Source organism: Myotis yumanensis, unplaced genomic scaffold (genome assembly GCF_028538775.1).
Source record: "Myotis yumanensis isolate MYYU_CA2020_CCGP unplaced genomic scaffold, mMyoYum1.0.hap1 SCAF_2, whole genome shotgun sequence".
Classification (NCBI taxonomy): domain Eukaryota; kingdom Metazoa; phylum Chordata; class Mammalia; order Chiroptera; family Vespertilionidae; genus Myotis; species Myotis yumanensis.
Genome location: NW_027223753.1, coordinates 140,168,489 through 140,192,547, shown reverse-complemented (window position 1 = coordinate 140,192,547; position 24,059 = coordinate 140,168,489). Strand labels below are relative to the sequence as shown.

Sequence of the window (24,059 nt, the reverse complement as noted above, 5' to 3'; positions counted from 1 at the left end):
ACAAGCTGCAGACATCATCTCTCCTGAGTCTGTGGATTCACTTCTTTGTCTCATGTCAGGGGGCCCAGTGGCTCTCTGCTTCCTGCTCAGACCTGTAATCACTTTTTGCATGCACTGCTTCCCCCTAGTGCTTTATTGAGGATAAGACCATTCTGGCTCAGTGAGAAAGGCTTCTACCCACCCCACTACCCTCTAACCAGACCAACCTCATTGGCACCCAGAAGCTCTGGAGGCCCCTTCACCCGCTTCCATCTTGATCAAGGTCTGCCCTGCCATCCGCCGACCTCCATAACTTGTTCCTCCACTAGTCAATGCCACTGTGTCACCAACCCCATTTTCCTCGGCCTGTCTGGACCCCCCAATGTATATACTGTGGCAGAAAACAGAATGGGCCATTTTCTGTAAAACACCAAATAACTCCAGGAATCCAACAGTAGATTTAGGGAGACAAAACTCAAGGTAAGCATGATCAAATAGGCTAAGACAATGGGGCAGCTCAGAGAGTATCTGTGGTGGAGTGGGTGAAGGTAGAGCCTAGAGTAAGAAGGTCCTGAGGAATGGCAGGATCTCTGACCAAGAGCCAAGCCAGCTGATCTCTGTGCCCCCTCCCCACCAGCCAAGACTAGCAATGAAGAGGGTCTTCCTTCAAGTGGGCCATGGGAAGCTGGGGCTGGAAAACAGTGAGAATACAACAGCTGGGGACCTGTGGGGCTAACCTACACCATTCCCCACCCCCACACCATGCAAGGAGGAGGAGTTACATCCTTAAGCCAAGAGCAGGTTGACATAGTAAAGAACTTATTATCTATAAAAAGTAATTTTTTGAAAAGAGCTTGGCTGATTGGAGAATGTAGTTGAAGGACAGATTAGTGAGCTGGACAATCACACTGAGAAATATTTCTAGAACCCAATACACAAGGATAAAGAGATAGGTAATAAAAAAGACAAATTTAAGTGGCTCCAGCATCCACACACTAGGCATGATGCATGGTGCTGGGTAGCACAAAGGGGCAGGACCCAAAGGAACAGGATTTTCTGAGATTCCCAAGCCCAGAGAGGCAGGTTGAAAGGATCTGCCAACTGTGCAGGGCTAATTGAAACAGAGCAAAGGGAACAGAAACAAGCTCTCACATGGTGCCAGAAGCCCTCCCTCAAGGAGCTTTGTTAGCTTTTGAAAGGCTCCATCACTCACCTCATTCAGGTCTCTCCTCAGAAAGACCTTCCTGCATAACCCTGACACCTTTCTCTACTGTCTTTCTTTATGGCAGTTGTCACTGCCTGGCATTATATGATTTATTGGTTTGGCTCACTTGTTTGTGCCCCATGGCTTATCATGTTCACAGTCACATGCCTAGCACTACTAGAGCAGTCCCAGCACAAACTAGAAGTCCAATAGATATTTTTTAATAAACAAACAGAGGCTACATATTCATCTAAAAAAGCCATTAGAGACAAAAGCTGCACTACCTACAAATTAGCAACACTGAATATGGCAAAGGAGCAATATTTCCAAGTGCTGAAGGAAAAGATCATGAGCTAGAATTTTATACCCAGCCAAATGATCATTCAAGAGTAACTGGGAGATAAATCTATTTCCTGACATACAAGGATTTCAAAAGTTTATATTCATGGTTTCTACAAGAACTGTTAAAGGATACACTCAGAAGAAGAAAACTGAATCTGGGATGCAAGAAGCAATGGTGAACAAAGGAACTACTAACGTTTACAATTAAGTTTAAGGGCACATTAGTAAGGTACATGAGTTTAATAATAAGGATTTTTTTAAACAATGATTTGTAACTTTAATAATCATGATTTCATTTTAATAATGATAATAGTTTTAAATGACATCAACCTGGATGAGGCATGTGAGCTAAGGTCATTGGGGGCAACCTCTCTTTAGCACAGAAAAAGCTTAACAGCAGTGTATCTTATTTAACATCCCCTACAGTGGCAAGTGCTCATCCTCAGATTTCTACACATGACATAATGCAGACTGGGGGCCTTGGTAATCTCCAGCAGCACAAACGGAGAGCTGTGGAGGAAGGTGGGTGAGCTGAAAAAGCACCAAACCAGGTGTTGGAAATTGATTGTGTCCTCCAATAAGATATGTTGATATGCTAACCTTTAGGATCTCAGAAAGTGACCTTAACTGGAGAGAGAGATCTTGCAGATGTAATTAGTCAAGATGAGGTCATATTATAATAGGTTGAGTCCTAAATCCAATATGAATGGTGGCCTTATAAGAAGAGGAGAGAATGCCTTGGGCTACCAGAAATGGAAGAGGCACATCCTCCCATAGAGCTTCTAGAGGGAGCCCAGCCGTGCAGACACCTTAAAAAGAACTTATACAACTCAGTAATAACAACAAAATCCAATTTAAAAATGAACAGAGCCCCAAGAACTGGCTGATGGAGTAGCTGTAAATCAGGAGATCCATGATGCCTCTAAGTGCTGGACCTAAGTGATGCCTCCCCCAGGGCTGGTCCTAAATGGACACAGACCTCAGGTCCTTCCCTTCATCTCTTTCCCATTACACATTACCACACGACCTAGCTGCTGCCCCCCGGAGCATGAGCACACAGATCCACAGAATTAGACAGTGATGGAGTAAGACCACTGTAAAACATGGGTAACAAATTGAACCCATATACTAATGCTGGATTGTGACAAAGATGAGCCAAAACCTGAAAATAAGATGGTAAACACACTAAACAAGGTAATAGAAATACAACATAAAGCAAAACCAACAATTCATAAAAATAAAGAGATATTAGATATCAAAACTATAATAGTATAAATGACAACTACTATAGATGGATGGAACTGAAGGGTGATTTATGAGGTGGAAGGTGAGATGAGAGAGGTCCACTGAAAACAGAAAAGAGAGGTCAGCAACATGGCAAATAGAAATACAAGTGTTGACATTTGGATGACGACAAGTCTCTCAATGAGAGAAAAAGAGAAAAATAAATATAAATATTTGAGAAGACAATGAGTAATAAATTTACCAATATTACAGAAAGATGAAAGACCTCAGAATAAAGGGTTGAAGGAGTACCAAACAGGAATGGTAAGAAAAACTCCATACCAAGGCTCATTATAATGAGACAAAGAAATATGCAAAAAGCTCACAGAAAGAACAATTTGCCTGCAACAGAGTAACAATCAGATTGACATCAGACTTTCAGCAGAATTGAAGGGTTCAAAAATAATATAAAATAATGGTTTATAGTAGTGAAGGAAAATAAGCTTGAACCTAGAATGTCTAAGTTGCTGTTCAAGTGAGACGGCAAAGTAGATATTCTTAGGCATACAAAACCTTAGCATACAAAGACCCATATTGAAAACAATCTTGGAGGAAATACTCAAATATGAAGAGAGTCAAATCAAGGACATTACAAGGAATATAGGAATAAAGGTGCTTTGCCAACAAATTCAGAACCATATTAAAGAAAAGGGTGTGTGTGTGCATGTCCAGATTTAAAAATCTAGACCTATCTGTTTGGTGGGAGGAAGTGACAATAAAAAAAAAAAAGGGAAAAGGAACTAAATAGACATTTTTCCAAAGAAGACATCCAAATGGCCAACAGGTATATGAAAAGATACTCAACATCACTAATCCTCAGAGAAATGCAAATCAATTACCACAATGAGATAACACCTCACACTTGTTAGAACAGCTATCATCAAGAAGATAGATGCATCGGTAAGGATGTGGGCAAAAGGGAACCCTTGTACACAGTTGGTGGGAATGTAAATGAGCTCCTATGGAAAACAGTATGGAGGTCCTTCAACAAATCAAAATAGAATTACTACCATATGATCCAGCAATCCCACTTCTGGGTATATATCCAAAAGAAATGAAAAAAACATTTTAAAAAGATACCTGTTCACGCGTTTATTGTAGCATTACTCACAACAGCCAAGATATGGAAACAACCTAGTGTTTACTGATGAATAAAGAAAATGTGGTGTGTGTGTGTGTGTGTGTGTAATGGAATATTATTGGGTCATAAGAGAGAAGGAAATCCTGCAGCTTGTGACAACATGGATGAACCTGGATCGTAAGGGCACTATGCTAAGTGAGATGAATCAGACAGAGAAAGACAAATAATGTATGACATACATATTTGGAATCTAAAAAGGCTGAACTAGTAAAAACTGGGGCTGGAGGGTGGGGGGATTTGGGAGATGTTGATCAACTAGATCAATAAGTCCTGGAGATTTAATGCATAGTGATTACAGTCAACAATACTGTGTTATAACTGCAAAGTTGCTAAGAGACAAGATCTTTAATTGTTCATACCACAGAAAAGAAATAATTTTGTGATATGATAGAGGTGTTAGCTAACATGGTAGTAATCATACTGTAATATATCAATATATCAAATCAACACACTGTACACCTTAAACATACACATTTATATGTCAATTATATCTCAATTTAAAAAAAGAAAAGTAAATTTTGCCTTACCTACTACCTAGGAAATATTCCAGCCTCCCTTTCGTTTTTAGTTGTTATGAGGATATAATCATTGATGTAAACCATTAAGGACCAAACCGTGCACAATGCACTCACACATACCCCGTCTCCTTCCTACCCTGTTCCTCTCTTCTTTTCCCACTCTCACTAGTATTCCTTCGGTATCTCCACTGACCCGTGCAGTCATCCAAGAATCTCCAGACACTTGGTGCTAAGCCACCTGAATTTTACTCACAAATGAAAAGGAATGCAAAAAGGTCAATTTGCTTAATTTTCCTAAAAGACAACTCTATCCCATGCCAGTGATAAGGGCAACTTCAGGGCCTGCGATCTTTTTAGACGCAGAGCCAAGAGGAAACACCAATGGTCCCTCCTGGAGCCACTGTAAGCTGTGGACGAGGCTGTCTGTCCCACATCTGTTTCACTCCTTGCCTACTGAAAAACAGCACTGCCGTTTGCTGACATGTAGCTCTGACTGACTGGTCAAGGGATAATCCCCAATGACTGTTTCAGGAATGGGCATGACACAACTTGAGAATATAAAGATGTTGTTCAAGATTTCTCATGGATGCATGCAGCCCAATCCAGATACCACCAGTGCTCTGCAAATGAAAAGATGCAGGTAATCTCTTAAAGAAGGGTTTTGCGGGAATAAACTGTTTCTTAAGATGGGGATATACAAGAAAGCAGCCACCTCTTAATATAGCTGCATCCTACAATCCAACCACAAGAGAGATAAAAGCCACAGATAAAAACTAACAAAGGAGGGCACAGCTGAGAAACTTATGGAGAAACAGCCTAATCTACGCCCAACTATGCCCAATCTACCTCCTGACTTCCATTCTAAATGAATAACATTTCTCAATATTATACTAGTACTGTTTCTATAATCAGCTATGTTCATAACAGCACAATTCACCATAGCTAAGATTTGGAAACAGCCTAAGTGCTCATCAATAGATGAATGGATTAAAAAACTGTGGTACATCTACACAATGGAATACTATGCTGCGGTAAAAAAGAAGGAACTCTTGCCTTTTGCAACAGCATGGATGGAACTGGAGAGCATTATGCTAAGTGAAATAAGCCAGTCAGAGAAAGAAAAATACCTCATGATTTCACTCATTTGTGGAATATAGAGAACAACGTAGACTGATGAACAGGGACAGATCCAAAGACAGAGAAACAGAGATCAGGCTATTAATCCCCAGAGGGAAAGTAGGGGAGGGAGGGGGCAAGGGGAAGAGATCAACCAAAGGACTTATATGCATGCATATAAGCCAAACCAATGGACATGGACAACAGGGGGATGAGAGCATGAGTGGGGGTGGGGGGGGAGGATGGGGGTTTAATGGCAGGGATGAGGACACATTTGTAATACCTTAACTAATAAAGAATTTTTAAAAAAAGATAGAGAATGTTTAGAATATAGAGAATATTTCTATACATCTACACAATGGCATACTACACTGCAGTAAAAAGAAAGTTCTTACCATTTGCAACAGCATGAATGGAACTGGAGAGCATTATGCTAAGTGAAATAAGCCAGTCAGAGAAAGATAAATATCACATGATCTCATTCATTTGTGGAATATAATGAACAACATAAACTGATGAACAAAAACAGATCCAGAGACAGAGAAGTATCAATCAGACCATCAAACCTCAGAGGAAAGGTAGGGGAGGGTGGGGGTAAGGGGGAGAGATCAACCAAAGAACTTATATGCAAGCATATAGGCCTAACCAATGGATACAGACAACAGGGGGGTGAGGGCATGAGTGGGGGGGATGGGGGTAATATGAGGATAAGGACACCTATGTAATAACTTAATCAATAAAAAAAATTTTTTTAAAAAGAAATATATATATATATATTTAAAATATCAATGAGTAAGGGGAAAAAAACACAAATAAAATACAGGCCATGTTCAATGAGAGCTTATCCCTGAAACACTAGACAATTCTCCCTATAATCTTTTGCTGGATATCCTATCTAATAAAATAGTAATATGCAAATTAACCATCACTCTGCAACAAAGATGGCAGCACCCATAGCGGTGGAAGGGGGGGGACACTGACGGCATTGCCCTGGTGATGCAAGCCCAGCGTCCCACACCACAGCCCCATGGAGGGAGGGGCTTCTGGCCAGAGGCCAGGCGCAGGACGCTGGGCTCGCAGTCACCCCTGGTGACACGAGCCAAGCGTCCTGCATCCTGGCTTCATGGAGGGAGGAACCTCTGGCCACATGGAGGGAGGGGCCAGGGGCCCAGCATCCTGCGCCTCAGCCGCACTGAGGGGGGGCCTCTGGCCAGAGGCCAGGGCGCAGGACGCTGGGCTCGCGGTCGTCCCCGGCTGTGAGCCCAGCATCCTGCACCCGGCCACACGAAGGGAAGGCCTCTGGCCAGAGGCTGGGGCACAGGACGCTGGCGTCATTGCAGGCCAGGCTGAGGGACCCCCCCCGTCCCGAGCACGAATTTCGTGCACCAGGCCTCCAGTCTATAATAATCTACACTAATAAAAGAGAAACATGGTAATTGGCGTACGACCGCTACCCTTCCCATTGGCTAATCAGCGTATCCTTATGCAAATTAACTGTCAGCCAAGATGGCGGCCGGCAGGCATGCACTGAAGCGAGCAGGGAGGCTTGCTTCCTCCAGGGACTGCAAACTCCAACGTTCCCCGCCTCACTTGCCGGACTCTCAACTGCAACTCTAAGCAACTATTACTATGTTGCAAATAAGAAGCTAAACAAAACTGGCTTTCAGTCAGCCCCGGACCACAACATTGTATCCATGTTTTCAGCAGCGAGGCCTCAGAGCTAAAGCTGGCCCAGAATAAAAAAGAAAGAAAGAAAACAAGGAGCAGTTGGGAGCTTTTAGTCAACTGCCAGCGGGAAAACAGCCCTCAGCCCCTCAGCCAGCCTGGCCAGGCACCCCAGTGGGGACCCCCACCCTGATCCAGGACACCCTTCAGGGCAAACCAGCCAGCCCCCACCCGTGCACCAGGCCTCTATCCTATATAGTAAAAGGGTAATATGCCTCCCGGCACCAGGATCAGCGAAGCAGCGAGGCTCCCGGCACCGGGATCAGCATGACAGGGGGCAGCGCCCAAACCCCCTGATCAGCCCTGCTCTGTGCCTGATAGGGGGTAGCTCCCCAATCCCCCGATTGCCCTGCGGCTCTGTGTGTGACAGGGTGCAGCGCACCAACCCCCTGATCGGCCCTGCTCTGTGTGTGACAGGGTAGAGCCATAACCTCTCCATCGGCCCTGCCCTGAGTGTGACAGTGGTGGCGCCCCAACCCCCTGATCGGCCCTGCTCTGTGGGTAATAGAGGGTGGCGCCCCAACCACCCTCCACGGGCCTTGCTCTGTGTGTGACAGGGTAGAGCCATAACCTCCCCATTGGCCCTGCCCTGAGTGTGACAGGGTGCAGCGCCCCAACCCCCTGATCTGCCCTGCTCTGTGTGTGACAGGAGGCGGTGCCCCAGCTCCCCTATCGGCCCTACTCTGTGAGTGACAGGGGGGAGCTCCTCAATCCCCTGATGGGCCCTGCTCTGTGACAGGGGGCATCGCCCCAATCCCCCTGATGGACCCTGCTCTGTTAGTGACAGGGGGCAGCGCCCCAACCCCCTGATCGGCCCTGCTCTGTGAGTGACAGGGGGCATCGCCCCAACCCCCCTGATGGACCCTGCTCTGTTAGTGACAGGGGGCAGCGCCCCAACCCCCTGATCGGCCCTGCTCTGTGAGTGACAGGGAGTGGCACCGCAACCTCCCCATCGACCCTGCCTTGAGTGTAACAGGGGGCGGTGCCCCAACCCCCCAATCAACCCTACCCTGAGCGTGACTGAGGGTGGCATTGCAACCTCCCGATCCGCCCTGCTCTGTGCATGATGGGGCGGCGCCCCAACTCCCCAATCGGCCCTGCTCTGAGCCTGACCAGGGGCTGCCCTTAGGGATTGGGCCTGCCCTCTGCCACCCGGGAGCAGGCCTAAGCCAGCAGGTCATTATCTCCCGAGGGGTCCCAGACTGTGAAAGGGCACAGGCCAGGCTGGGGGACCCCCCCCCCACCCAGTGCACAAATTTTTGTGCACCAGGCCTCTAGTAAAAGCATAATATGCTAATTAGACTGGACGTCCTTTCGGACTAAGCCAGGGCTGCAAACGCCATGGCTGCAAGGTAGGGATCCAGGCAGTTGCCTGCGGCTGTGAGGGTCTACTCTTGCATGAATTTCGTGCATTGGGCCTCTAGTTGGTACATAACCTCCTCCTCATATGATGTAATATTTTTAATTAAAATTTAGTCTGTGGCCCTAGCCAGTTTGGCTCAGTGGATAGAGCATCAGCCTATGGACTGAAGGATCTCAGGTTTGATTCCTGTCAAGGGTACATGCCTGGGCTGTGGGTTCAATTCCCAGTGTGGGGCATGCAGGAGGCAGCCAATCAATGAGTTTCTCACATCATTGATGTTTCTATCTGTCTCTCCCTCTCCCTTCCTCTTTGAAACCAATAAAAATATATTTTAAAACTGAGCCAGTGCTTTTTATAGAATGCTCAGATACTCTAACACAAGAAGAATATTATAATAAGGATCAGAAACATAGAATGGGAAGGGGATAAGGGAGGAGAGACTGCCAAATTTCAGAGCCTTTCCCCCTCCCCTCCACCAAGCTTCTTTATAAAAAATTAATTATAATCACAGTAATATATTGAACAGTTTAAAAGTCATGACAATATCCTCAACCTGGACAAGATGACCTCTTAGGCAAGGGAAAATATTTTATCTCATGACAATATCCTCAACCTGGACAAGATGACCTCTTAGGCAAGAGAAAATATTTTATCTCACTCCACTAAATGAGCTACTTATTATTTTTGGTATCAGAATTGTCCTAATCATTTACTACAGCTGCCTCCCTTCTCCATTGTTGTTCAGTTTGTGCAGATAATTAGAGCTGATAATGTTAGCTGACATGAGGTCCAGGAGTTTCCAAGAACTAACAATAGGAATATTAGGGGAATTTGATAACATTCTTTACTGACTCTAACACTAATGATGTGAAACTCGGGCCTACCCTCTCGAGTTTTTCTTTCTCCCTTTTCCTATGTCTTTACCTACCCTAGAGCTACACAACTCTCTTGGTTCTCTTCTCTTATACTCAGGCTGTTGAATGTGGTAAAAGAAAAAACACACTCGAAAAACCAATGATAGTAACAACACACACTATGCACCATGCCCCTCATCCTACATAGACTTGTATGATCCATTTGTGCTCTAGATCCCATCCTCTCTTTCTCCCCTTGGTCTATTAATCCTTCTCCTCTCCAGCTTCTCTATTATCTCCTTTCCTCAAGATTAAGTCCCTCAGACTTCTACCTCTAGTCAAGACAGAGAAACAGTGAGATTTGCCTCTCCATCTGAGACAAATTTTTTTTAAAAAGAGTATGTATAAAACAATGGTTTTCCTCACATTGGACATCAGACAACAAAAGACAATGATGCCTGAAAGGAAGTGAAGGAGATGATAATTGTAACGGCCGTTTGCTTACAGCCTTGAGAGCGGTTCTAAGCTGCTGCACAAGATGGGGAACCCAGGTGCGGCCTGGTTAACTACTTCAGTTGAGGCAATGGAGCTGAGAGTCTTAAAAGACCAAGCTGATCAGAATCCACAGGACAGTTGCACAGAGAGGAAACTCAAGGGATCTCCAGAGAGTCCCACTCAAGTACTCAGCAGAGTTCTTAAGGGCCTGTGTGTAATTGTAACAGGAACCCAAGTTTGGCTGCCTGCCGCCACAAAAACCAAACTCATGAGACAGATGCTGCTGAAAAAGGAAGTGATTTTATTCAAGTGCCAGTCACCTGAGGAGATGGGACTCTTGTCCCAAAATACATCTCAACATCTCAATGCAGGCAGAGGGTTTTATAAGGAGGGAGAGGCTCACGCATTTGTGGATTATAATGAACAACATAAACCGATGAACAAAAACAGATGTAGAGACAGAGAAGCATCGATCAGATGCTCAAAACTCAGAGGGAAAGCAGGGGAGGGTGGGGGTGAGGGGGAAAGATCAATCAAAGGACTTGTATGCATGCATATAAGCATAAGTGATGGATGTGGACAACAGGGGGTGAGGGTGAGGGCAGGATTGGGGGGAATGTGGGGACATTGGGGGGATAAGGACACATTTGTAATATCTTATTAAATAAAGGGAAAAAATTAAAAAATAAATAAAGTACAGATGAATTTTTAAAAAGTGTATAGGGGGTGGGGAGAGGTAGGAGGGAGTACAGGGGCGATAAATAGTGATGGAAGGAGATTTGACTTGGGGTGGTGGTGAATACACAATACAATATACAGAATTGTACACCTGAAAGCTATATAATTTTATTAACCAATGTCATCCCAATAAATTCAATAAAAAAACTTAATGAGCCAAAAAAAAAAAAAAAAAAGGCAAAACAGAACAAATAAATCAAGGGGAGGGGATTGAAAAGTCCTCTATGTGCAGGCCAGCACAGTCCATTCCAATAAGGACCTCGAATCTGGTCAAGTGATGATCTAGTGTGTGACATCCTGGTCTTCATCATCCTCGTTCTACAACATCCTAATTCTATGGCTGAAGGTCAGCAAATCTCCTGGAACTGGTACAATTGAAGGTCAGAGTCTGCATCTTCAACTAAAAGGTCCCCTCCTTGAAAAGGCTTTCCTCCATCACCCTAACGCTACTCTAGAGTAGTAGCCTGCTTTCCTTTCTTTATAGAATTTTTTATAATTTCTAATTATCCTTTATGATGATTATAATTACTTAGTACTGTTATTTTCCCACATGCGTATTTAGGACATGAGTTCCACAAGTGAAGAAAGCATGTCTGTTGTCTTTGCCACTATACCCTTGGTGACTAGCACACTTTATAACTATTGTGGGCTCTCAAATACTTAATGAATTAATGTAAACAAGAACTGTGACTAGGATAAGTTTCCTGATGATCAACATTTCCCAAGGTAATTACTAGTAGCCCCCAAATCCCATGCTTTGGTTCCCCTTAGTTATAAGTATACTGAGTACTCACCTCTACCTGAGTAACATTGATGACAAGCACCACCACCGTCAACACTGCAAGCAGACAGCAGAAAAGCCGGAGTTTATAGAAACTGATCCACATTATCTGGCTGTGTCTTGATCACCCATGGCTAACACCATGCTACCTTCACTTCTCAAAACTCCATGTCTTTATTTTTCTGAGCTGCAGGTGAGCTTTCAGTTTCATTTGCTTCTTCTCTGCTAGCATCCTTAAGAGTTCTTAGTATAAAGGAGGAGCTGGGATTCACTTAAGCAACACATTTTTCTTCAGAGGACTCCTGCAAACAGGGAAGATCAGAAAACAGGGTAAGAGGAAAGATACCACATTTCCTGTTCTTTAACCTTACGAAAGCCCGAAGTCATGCGGGGAAAGAAAACAGCCAGAGCACAGTAACATCTATTCCATATCCAGACAATTTACTGAAACCCAACCCCAGTCTACTGTGTAAATACAATGATATTGGTCCTACTACCTATTTAGGTCTTACCTTTTAAGAGAGCAAAGAGGAATGTCTTTAAACTCTTAGAAATTGCAAAGTTAAAGTAACTGTTAAATTTCTACAGAAGTCTAAGTTAAAAAAAAAATCACTTCAATTCTATTATAGTGCAAGTCATATAATACTATTGGAGTAATTATATTTAAAAAGCATTAAGAGCCCTAACCGGTTTGGCTCAATGGATAGAGCATCGGCCTGCGGACTCAAGGGTCCCAGGTTCGATTCCGGTCAAGGGCATGTACCTTGGTTGCAGACACATACCCAGTAGGGAGTGACTGATGTTTCTCTCTCATCGATGTTTCTAACTCTCTATCCCTCTCCCTTCTTCTCTGTAAGAAATCAATAAAATATATTTTTAAAAAAGCATTAAGAGGAAACATTTGTGATTTTATGTGGAGTTCTGGAATACTGTGCAAGCCTCCTGACATACTCTAAAAAACAAGAGTGCTGCCCCTCTGTATGGCAGAAATCAGGAAACACCCTTTGGGTCTCCAGCTCCTCCAACACATATGTGTGGTCCCTACGTTCCTTCAGCTGAGTAACAAGCAACAGAAGTAAAGACACCCGCCCTGAAGATACAGGAGAGGAAAGCTAAGCTTGCAGAGGGACAGGACATCCAAATCCTTCATCACATCTGTTAGAGGCAGAGGACTTCAGAGTCTGCCGCTCCGGTTCGCCATGTAATGAATGCAAAATGCTCTCCCCAGTTGCTATTTTGATATAGGTAAGCAGATAAAGTGCTGGCATTTTATTCCCAGTGAGGCTTTCCTGGAGGGCAGGGTGGAGAGGTAAAGGAGAAAAAGGTGAACAATCAGATTGCAGATCTCAGAATACCTCAGCTGCACCATCACTCCCTGCAGCTTTATGTTGGAACTGGTAAGCCCCCTATTTCCTCACTCACCTACGCCTCCTGTGTAATTCATTCCCATACCACAAGGACCATAACAACCCTTCCTCACCCCAGCTTCATAAAGGAGACAAGGCTAAACTATTGCAACACACTCTCCATCCTCAAAATTCCCACAGCACTTACTATTTTCACTTCTCAGCTGATCTTTCTAATTTTATTGTCTATTTTTATTGTATTTCTTGTGTTCCCAATTAGACTATACCATTTATGGCTATATTTTTAAAAAATCAATAAATCGTTAAAAAAAACTTAATGATAACAGTGTATCATACTTTTTGACTCTCTCACAGTACTTAGTTCTTTCCATGATATAAGTTGATTCAATACTCTGTATTGCACACTGTACTAAGTACCAGAAATTCCCCTGGAAAAGCTTATACTTGTATTAGGCAATTAAACAGGAATAAATGCAGCACTCAAAGCCACTTCCAGGGGGATGCCAAATGCTGTGAAAGGCTGCACTTAACCATTTCATAATCCCCCAACACGGCCTCACTCCAAAACCCAGGTACCCACCACGAAGTGCCCCTAAATTTTGGGAAGGAAATGGCTGTGAAACAGGAAAAACGCTGTCACCAGGGCCGCAACTGCGCCTCTGTAGAAACCCTTAAGAAGTTGGCCAAAACAATCAGGTTTCCCTGATGGCCAGAGAGGAAGAAGACCAGAGATGAGACTCCACAGGAATAAGCTGCACCACAGCAGGCATGGCCATGTGCTGTGTGACCACCATCAGAATGGCGGTGTAGTTCAGAGCCAGTCAGCAGCACAGCAGTGGTCAGTGGTGCAGAAGGGTGGCAAGGGCAGCAGACCCCAGATCTAAAGGAACTGCAAGGTCACAGGCAGCAATGCAAATATGCAAGAAGCCCCTCATGGCCAGACTTTTACTGAACATCACAATGGAAGATTATGTCAGGGAAAGATCTGACTTCCTGCTACGAGCAAGTAGAGCATAAAGATAAGAGACACCGGCACGGGGAAGGAGTACCTCGGCCAAGAAAATTATGCATGTGTTAGGGAAGCTGTGAGAGAATGGCTGTGGAAGCTCTCCACTGCGGTTTGAATCCCCAGGGTATTGCTCATCCTGCTCATACTGAAGGTATTAAACTGCAAATTGAAGGCGAAGGTGTTGAGTCTCAACCCATTAAAAACAAACATTTCCAGAAGGTGCTTGACCAAAAAAGAACCCCCAAGCGACTGCAGGCAGAAGCTGAGACGGCTAAGTCATCTACGGTGAAGCTGTCAAAACCAGTGGCTCTGTGGACTCAGCAGCATGTCTGCAAGTGGGTGAAGAAACATTGTCCGAATCAGTATCAGATCTACAGCGAGTCATTCAAACAGCATGACATAACTGGGCGAGCTTTGCTGAGACTTACTGACAAAAAGCTTGAGCGAATGGGGATTGCCCAGGAAAACCTCCGGCAGCACATCTTGCAACAGGTGCTCCAGCTGAAGGTGCGGGAAGAAGTCAGAAACCTACAGTTACTCACACAAGACTCAATCGAGGGTTCTCCATAAACGTGGTGAGCCTTCCAAGCTACTCTCCTGCCAGTGGATATGAACATGACCTGCTCCTCCCAGAGAGACTAACTCATGGCCCTGCCAGACGATCCCTTTGGAGCATTGACAGATTCACCAGATTAACTGCGGGGGAAAGCACCCATCCAGTCAAGCTGATGGGCTTTGGAAAATCTTAGCTTGCCGTGGATTTGAAATCGAGGTGCATTACATGCAGTGCCCACTCGTTGCAAGCGGTCATCGGCAGACGATCAGCTGGAAAATTGCTTCCAGTTTTCATCACCGTGCATCACTCCGGCCCCCTTCGGGGAGCTGTCTGTGCCCCTCCCTGGAAGTCCTGTTTCCGCATGGCAACTACTGGATTCTCTTACTATGTGTGCAGATGGCATGATGTGTTAGACAACAACTACAGCAGTTTTGCAATCTCAAAAAAAAAAGAAAAAGATAAGAGAGACCATTTGTGCTTCTAATTAGATGTAGCCTAAGGAGCACCAAACAGACCTCTCCTTGAGAACACATATACTAAAATGTTGACAGTTGTCACACTTGGGCAGTTTTCGTTTTTCTCCTTCATCTTTATCTTTATGTCCTAATCTTTCACCAAGAACTAAAAAAATCACAAATATTAAAAATAAAGCTGGTTTCTAAAACTAAAGATAAGACAGAAAGAGAAACAAGGCATTAAATGTGATATGGGAAAACAATTCACCTTAAAATAAAAGATTTAAAACTTTAAAACAAAGGCTATATAAGAGACAAAGACGGACATTGTATAATAAGGGGATCAATCCAACAAAAGGCTACAACCTTTATAAACATTTATGCACTCAATATAGGAGCACCTAAACATATGTCAAATCTTGATGGACATGAAGAAACAGATCAACAATAATACAGGTCATAAATATATCAGTGGATATATCTTTCAGACAGAAAATAAGGAAACAGTTTATTTATAAACTAGAGGCCCGGTGCACAATATTCGTGCACTGGGGCGGGGGGGGGGGGGGGAGGGTGGTGTCCCTCAGCCCAGACTGCACCCTCTCCAATCAGGGACCCCTTGGGGGATGTCCGACTGCCGGTTTAGGCTTGATCCCTGTGGGATCGGGCCTAAACCGGCAGTCGGACATCTCTATCACAATCCAGGACTGCTGGCTCCCAACTGCTCACCTGCCTGCCTGCCTGACTGCCCCAACTGCTTTTGCCTGCCAGTCTGATCACCCCCTAACCACTCCCCTGCCAGTCCGATCGACACCTAACTGCTCCCCTGCCGGCCTGATTGCCCCCAACTACCCTCCCCTGCCAGCCCGATCGCCCCCAACTGCCCTCCCCTGCCAGCCTTGTCACCCCTAACTTCCCTCCCCTGCCGGCCATCTTGTGGCAGCCATCTTATGCCCACGTGGGGGTGGCCATTTTGTGCGAGGGTGTGATGGTCAGTTTGCATATTACCTCTTTATTATATAGGATTATACAATAGACCAGATGAATTGAATTGACATATTCTGAACATTTCACCCCAAAGTAGCAGAATACACATTCTTTTCGAGTGTACATGAAACATTTTATAGGATAGATCACATGTTAGGACACAAAATTAATGTCAATGGCCTGGCTGGTGTGGCTCAGTGGTTGAACGTCAAACTATGAACCAGGAGGTCACAGTTCGATTCCCAATCAGGGAACATCTCAGGTGGGTTACGGGTTCAATCCCCAGTACATGATTCTCCCTCATCACTGATGTTTCTATCTCTCTCTTCCTCTCCCTTCCTCTCTCTGGAATCAATAAAAACATTTAAAAAGAACTAATCTCAATAAATTTCAAAAGACTGAAATCATGTCAAGCATCTTCTCTGACTACAATGGTATAAAACTACAAATCAATTACAAGGAAAAAAAAACTTGGGCTGAGGGACACATAAAGGCTAGCCCTAACCGGTTTGGCTCAGTGGATAGAGCGTCAGCATGCAGACTAAAGGGTCCCAGGTTCAATTCCGGTCAAGGGCATGTACCTTGGTTACGGGCACATTCCCATTAGGGGGTGTGCAGGAGGCAGCTGATCGATGTTTCTCTCTCATCGATGTTTCTAACTCTCTATCCCTCTCCCTTCCTCTCTGTGAAAAAATCAATAAAATATATTTTAAAAAAACACACAAAGGCTAAATAATGTTACTAAACAATGAATGGATTAACGAAATCAAGGAAAACATAAAAGATACCTTGAGACAAATGAAAATGAAAACACAACAATGCAAAATCATGGACACAGTGAAAGCAGTCCCAAGAGGGAAATTCATACCAATTCAGGTCTACCTCAAGAAACAATAAAACTCTCAAATAAACTACCTAACCTTGTACCTAAGAACCAGATAAAGATACTATAAAGAAAGAAAATTATAGGCCAATAATGAACACAAATGCAAAAATCCTCAACAAAATATTTTAAAAACAAATTCAGCAATACAGTAAAAAGATCATTCACCACGATCAAGTTGGATTTATTCCTGGGATGCAAGATTTGTACAGTATCTGCAAATAAATTAATGTGATACAGCACATAAACAAAATGAAGAATAAAAATTATATGATCATATCAATCAATAAATGCAGAAAAAGCACTTTTAAAAGTGCAGAACCCATTTATGATAAAAATTCTCAACAAAGTGGGACTAGAGGGAACATACCTCAATATAATAAAGGCTATATATGAAAAACAGCTAACATCATACTCAATGGGGAAAACTAGAAGTGTCACTGTTAAGATAAGGAATAAGACAGGAATGTCCATTTTCACCACTCTTATTCAACATAGTACTGGAAGGCCTAGCCATAGCAATCAGATAAGAAGAAGAAATTAAAGGCATCCGAATTGGAAAGAAAGAAGTAAAACTGTCATTATATGTGAAAGACATAACTGTAAATAGAGAATCCTAAATACCCCACCAAAATACTACTGGAACTGATAAATGAATTCAGGAAAGTAACAGGATACAAAAATAAATATTCAGAAATCAGGTGCATTTTTATACACCAACTAGAGGCCCGGTGCATAAATTTGTGAACGGGTGGGGTCCGGCCAGCCCGTCCCAATCAGGGCCAATCAGGCCGGCCCTTCCCCCGATCAGGGTCGGGGGACCGATTGGGGGCGGGGCTGGCTTTGGGGAGGGTGCCACAGGTGGTTGGCAGGCTGGCCCTGCCCCTGATTGAGATAATGGGGGGCTGATTGGGGGCGGGGGAAGGGCCAGCCAGGAGGAGGGGCCTGGAGAAGACCCACTGCACTGGAGCTGAGCATGGGAGCCAGGCTTCTCAGGGAGGATGGCCTCAGCAAGGAAACAGAAACCACCAGAAGACTCTGCAAACAGGCCCTGAGCTCCCTTTGGCCAGGCGGACTCAGAGCTGGTGTCTCTGTGTGCACATTAGACACAGCCTGGCACTCGCCTTTGTTGTTGCTCAAATCCATTGCATCAAAAAACTTGTTCCCCTTCTTCTCTTTGGGCCCTTACAACAAATACAGGCCAATTGGAGGACATAGGCCCCAGAAGCAGAGCCAGGCCCCGAAATCACCTGCAATTTAGGCCTAAGACAACTGGGTAGCAATCTCCACGGAACAGAACATACTGTTTTAGTGTCTTAATTCTCCCCTAAAATGTGCCCAGCTGCTCCTCTTTAGCCGTGATAGACTGAATTAAGGAACCAAAGACCGAGTTTCCTTTGAAGCAGGATCCACCAGGAGCCAGCAGTTGGCAAGGCCCCTCACAGGCGGCTGTCTTCCCCCCAAGCTCAGTGTGCTCTGAGCCGGTACGTTTCTGGTGGTGCCGGGTCCTGGGCTGCTGGTCCTGCTGGTGGGGTGGCAGGTCCACAGGATTTCTCTCTGCCACCATCCTGGCCTCCCAACCAATACCCTCCGGCCCGGTGCGCCAGGTGGCTGTCGCTAGAGCCGGGACTCAGAGAGCGAAGGAGCTGGCCCATGCTGAGAGGGACCTGCAGTGGCCAGGCCATGCCCTCCACCTCACTTCTGTCTCACTCGTGTGGATCAGTCCAAAGCCCGCTGCCTGAGACTGGTGCCATGTGGGGAGGGTCGCAGCAGGGAGAGGGGCGCCCTGACCTGCCAGCCTTGGTGACAATCATCTCAGTGCCCAGCTCATTGAATTCATCCCACAGAGGCTTCATCTCAAGCTGCACGCTCACGCTGGCCACCTTCATGTTCTTCTTTACCAGCGCCTTAGCGGCAGCCACACAACTAGCCCTGGGGCCCTCAGGATCGGCAGTGGCGCTGGTGGCAGCCCCTGCGGCCAGCACATCATAACAACCGGTCGTTCCGCCATAATGGTCACTGGGCTTTTATTATATAGACTAGTGGCCCAGTGCACGAAATTTGTGCATGGCGGGGTGTCCCTCAGCCCGGCCTGCACCCTCTCCAATCTGGGACCCCTCAGGGGATGTCTGACTGCCAGTGGGATCGGGCCTAAACCGGCAGTCGGACATCCTTCTCGTAATTTGGGACTGCTGGCTCCTAACTGCTCACCTGCCTGCCTGCCTGATTGCCCCTAACCACTCTGCCTACTGGCCTGCTCACCCCCAACTGCCCCCCCGCCAGCCTGCTCACCCCCAACTGCCCCCCCCACCAGCTGCTCACCCCCAACTGAGCCCCTGCTGGCCTGATTGCCCCCAACTACCCCACCCGCTGGACTGATCACCCCCAACTGCCCCCCCTGCCGACCTGCTCACCCCCAACTGTGCCCCCTGCCAGCCTGATCACCCCCAATTGCCCTCCTCTCCTGGCCTGATCGCACCTAACCACCTCTGCCTCGGCCCCACCACCATGGCTTGGTCCAGAAGGACGTCCGGAAGGTCTCCTAGAAGGTCTCCCAGCCTAATTAACATATTACCCTTTTATTAATATAGATAATGAACTATCAGAAAGAGAAACTTTAAAAAATTCCCAGTTACAACTGCATCAAAAATAAAGTAACATAACTAAGAGTAAATTTAACCAAGTAGGTAAAAGACCTATAGTAGAAAAATTACAAGACATTGAAGAAGTTACAAATGAATGAAAGCAAATACCATATTCATGGATAAAAACAATTAACATAATTAAAATGCCCCATACCACCAAAAGCAATCTACAGATTCAACAAAAGTCCCATCAAACTACCAATGGAATTTTTCACAGAACTAGAATAAATAATTTAAAAATTTATATGAAACCACAAAAGATCAAGAATAGCCACAGCAATCTTGAGAAACAAGAACAAAGTTGGAGGTATCAAAGAACAAAGTTGGAGGTAAACGCAGTATTCACCTCCTCCCACAACCACATCAAAACTACAACTAAACTACAGAATAACCATCATTCAGACCACCTAAAATCAAGCTGAATGGAAGTTCTACAACTAAAAAATTAAAGAAGCCACATCAAGTCTGGTAGGAGGGACGGAGACATAGATGGGCTGGTCCCACACCCATGTGTGGTGGATAAAAATCAGGGCAGATATGTCAACTGTGTAGATTCCCCCCGAGGAGCATAGGGTCCCAGTCCCACACCAGGCCCCCAGCTAAAGGTTTCAGTGCCAGGAAGAGAAGTCTTCATAACTTCTGGCTGTAAAAACCAGTGTGGATTGGGGAGGGAGGCTGAGGCTGCTGGAGTCCCAGGTAGTTCCTCTTAAAGGGCTCGTGCATGGACTGGCTCAGACTTACTCCCTCTGAGCTCCAGCACAAGGGCAGCAACTTGAGAGGTACCAGACACATACTGAGAGAAACTGAATTGTTTGACATCAGGGCGAGAGCTGGAGGGACAGCTTTCTCCCAGACAGAAATGCTGGCAAAAGCCATTATTCCTTTGATGAGCCATTCCCCCACAGAGCCAGCAGATGGGTGCCATATTTGAGAGCCCATCAATCTAGCTCCTGCTATTTGCCCCACCCTGGTGATACCCAGAGATGCTGCTCCACCCAACTTTTGAGCCCATTCAAGCTGTTTCCAGTGGCTTTACCATAGGAATGGCGTGTCTTGGCTCAGGCTTCAGATTTTCCTAAAAATATCTCAAACAAGCAGCCATCTAGGCTCAATGATTCCCATACCTCTCACTAAGTGGCCCCAGGCCAGACACTAGCAGCAGCCAGCCTTGGTTAACAGCATGGCCTTACCTGGGAACCTCCAAACCCAGCACAAGAAGCAGCCATCTGCAGATCTTGTTGTAGGTTATGCCTTTGTAGCACAGGTGGTGGCTGACCTTAGCCTGCACCTCCCAGGGGGTCTCAGAGCCAGCACACCTAGTGGACAGCTTCAGACCACATCAAAGCACCACCAACCAATCATCTGTACAAGTGACACACTCAAAGGATGGACTCAATGGGTACCAGAGCCCTGCTGAAGAAAGTCCTGCTCTGTGTGGTAGGCCCCTGCACAGCTGATCCACTAAGGTGGTTAAAGGTCAGGGGTCAGTGGTCACAGCCAGTCCTTGCAGCTGATCAGCCTGAGTAAATCCCTCCCATTAACATGCCAACAGCAATCTAGACTCAATTATAACAGAAGGATAGACAAACCACGAGTAGTGTACACCTCAAGTGCCCAGCTGGGGTGGTTAGGGAGGCTGTACCATTAGAGCTACAGGACACTTACTATATTGGGGCACAATATGAAGCAGAGGAGGCATAGCAACTTGACTTAATACATAGAAACAAACACAGGGAGGTGATCAAAATGAGGAGACAAAGAAACATGTTTCAAATGAAAGAACAGGACAAAACTCTAGAAAAAGAACTAAACAAAATGGAGACAATCCACCAGATACAGAGTTCAAAACACTAGTTATAAGGATGCTTGAGGAACTTAATGAGGACCACAACAGCATAAAAAAGAACCAGTCAAAAATGAAGGATGCTCTAACTGAAATAAAGAATAATTTATAGGGAATCAACAGTAAAGCAAATGAAGCTGAGAATCAAACCATCAATTTGGAATATAAGGAAGCAAAAAGCACCCAATCAGAACAGCAAAAAGAAAAAAAGAGTCCTAGCCGGTTAGGCTCTCTGGATAGAGCATCAGTCCGTGGACTGAAGGGTCCCGGGTTCAATTCTGGTAAAGGGCATGTGCCTCAGTTGCAGGCTCAATTCCCGGCCCAGGTCAGGGCGCATGCGGGAGGCAACCAATTGATGTAGCTCTCTCACATCAATGTTTCTCTTTCTCTGTCTCTCTCCCTCCCTTTCACTCTTTCTAAAAATCAATGAGAAAATATCCTCAGGTGAGGATTAATAACAACAACAAGAATCCAAGAAAATGAGAATAGTGTAAGGAACCTCTGAGACAACTTCAAGTGTACCAACATTCGCATCATGGAATGTGAAGAGCCGGAAGGAAAAGAGGCAGAGCGAGAAACTGAAAACTTATTTGAAAAACTAATGACAGAAAACTTCCCTAACTTGGTGAAGGAAATAGATATATAAGTCCAGGAAGCACAGAGTCTCAAACAAGATGAACCCTAAAGATTTGTATTCTTTCCTGACCTATCTTGTCTTTTTCTGACCCTAATTCTCTCTTCCTGCAGAATCAATCTGAGGGAGGAGATAGAAGAAGCAATAAACACTGACCAGTTTTGGCTTTGCCAGGCTGGCCAAGCAGCCTGCCCAGAGAGCGCTGAAAAAGGATGTGTAAGATGGGACCTGTGGTCCTGATGAGTGAGAAAGGACACTTTACCCCATCTTGGAGTCACATAACTGAGTCCTAGGGTCTAATAGGAATGCCATCAGGAAGGGAATGTTCAGCCAGCCCAATAAATAACAAAGCAGCATAGCTACTTAGCACCCACTCATTCAGGAAGGGACATAACTTATCAAGTTCAACTCTGAATTACTCTTACAATAAGCCCTTAAGTGGCTGTTCATGGCTGATTCCACCGAGCCTATGGGCGAATGCCAGGCCAGGGTTAATAGACACTCAACAAAGGACTAAAATGACATGATGGGGCAGGGAAATGTGACTCTAATCAGGCATTTTACACTTGTCACAGTCATGAATGTATAAAGACTTTCAGGTGAGGCACCCTCATGATCAGCTTCAAATAGTTCTTCCAGCCCTCAATGAAATAATAAGATGAAGACAAATCCATTTCTTTGGCCAGATTCTGGCTTTGGCTTTGTGCCTTTCTCACAGAGCCTAGAATAATTCTAAGGCCACTGGCCTACTTTCTCAACTGTCCTCCTGAAGTCCTTTAATACTCAAAGTCCCCAGCTCCCCACTTAAGTACTTTAATAACTGTCCTTTGACGTTCACAGTTCCTGTAGCCTCTTTACTGCTTTGACACTCAGATTATCTGCTGTCTCAGTGGTGACTAGTCTGTCTTCCTGGGACTCTAGACACTTTTCCCTGATTGAAAATATCTCCTTGTTTAAGAAAAATACTAACATTGAGCTCAGTGAAGTAATCTTAGCTTTTTAAATCAGACTTTGCGGTGTAAGGACTGGAGAATTTTGCTTTTTCTAGTCCCATTCAGAAAGTACTCTTGGTTGAATGAGTTTTTCAACTCTGAGCAGCCCAGGGGAAAAGTAAACAAAAAGTGTGGGTAAAGGTCGAACTTTCTCATCAGTTTCTCCGAAAACTGGAAGCCTGCTGTTAAGGACACGAATGAGTATTGGGTTTTATTCAGTTTGTTATCTGACCAGGGTTTGCCTAATGGATGGCATAGGTCCTGGCATGAGGGAACTTATTCTGTATCATACAACTACAATTCTTTGTTGTTCTGCATAGGTGATGGAAACAAACACTAATTTCTAATAAAATTGTTACACTGGAAAGAAAAAAAATAAAAGATGAATCCTAAGAGGCCCACACCAAGACAGATCATAATTAAAATGCAAAAAGTTAAAGACAAAGAGAGAATCTTAAAAGCAGCAAGAGAAAAGCAGTTAGTTACCTACCAGGGAGGTCTCATAAGACTGTCATCTGATTTCTCAACAGAAACTTTGCAGGGCAGAAGGGAATGGCAAGAAATATTCAAAGTGATGAAAAGCACGGTCCTACAACCAAGATTACTCTATCCTGCAAAGCTATCATTTAGAATTAATGGACATATAAAGAGCTTCTCAGATAAGAAAAAGCTAAAGGAGTTTATCACCATCAAACCAGTATTACATGAAATGTTGAAGTGTCTTCTTGAAGAAGATAAAAAAATGTGAATAATACAATGGCAATAAATATATATCTATCAACAATTAAACTACAAACAAAATGAACAAGGAACAGACTCATAGAGAACTTTATGTTGGTCGACAGATAGGGGGAAAGGGGAACAGGAAGAGATTAACCAAAGAACTTATATGCATATATGCATAACCCATGGACACAGACAATAGTATGAGGAAGTCTGCAGGGAGGGGGAGTACAGGGGTAAGGTAGAGGTGGTCAATGGGGGGAAAAAGAGGACATCTGTAATACTTCGAATAATAAAGATAAATCAAAAAAACAAGAAAACAAACAAACAGGATGATACTGGCATAAAACAAAAACATAGATTAATGGAACAGAACAGAGAGCCCAGAAATAAACCCATGACTTCATGGTCAATTTATTAATTTA

The 24,059-nt window shown here is 44.6% G+C and overlaps 1 protein-coding gene and 1 pseudogene across 6 annotated transcripts in view; one reads left to right on the top strand and one right to left on the bottom strand.

The window, feature by feature from the left end:
- Nucleotides 1-24,059, bottom strand: part of NXPE3 (neurexophilin and PC-esterase domain family member 3) — a 74,244-nt gene that overhangs the window by 32,911 nt on the left and 17,274 nt on the right. For 3 of the 6 annotated variants that reach the window (XM_070406117.1, XM_070406116.1, XM_070406118.1), the window contains one exon: nucleotides 11,554-11,842. In XM_070406117.1, the coding sequence (XP_070262218.1) occupies nucleotides 11,554-11,646 (93 nt within the window). In that variant the 5' untranslated portion in view covers nucleotides 11,647-11,842. The other 3 variants (XM_070406120.1, XM_070406115.1, XM_070406121.1) reach the window with 3 other exon arrangements.
- On the top strand, nucleotides 13,955-14,583 carry LOC139003812 (sterile alpha motif domain-containing protein 12 pseudogene; annotated as a pseudogene).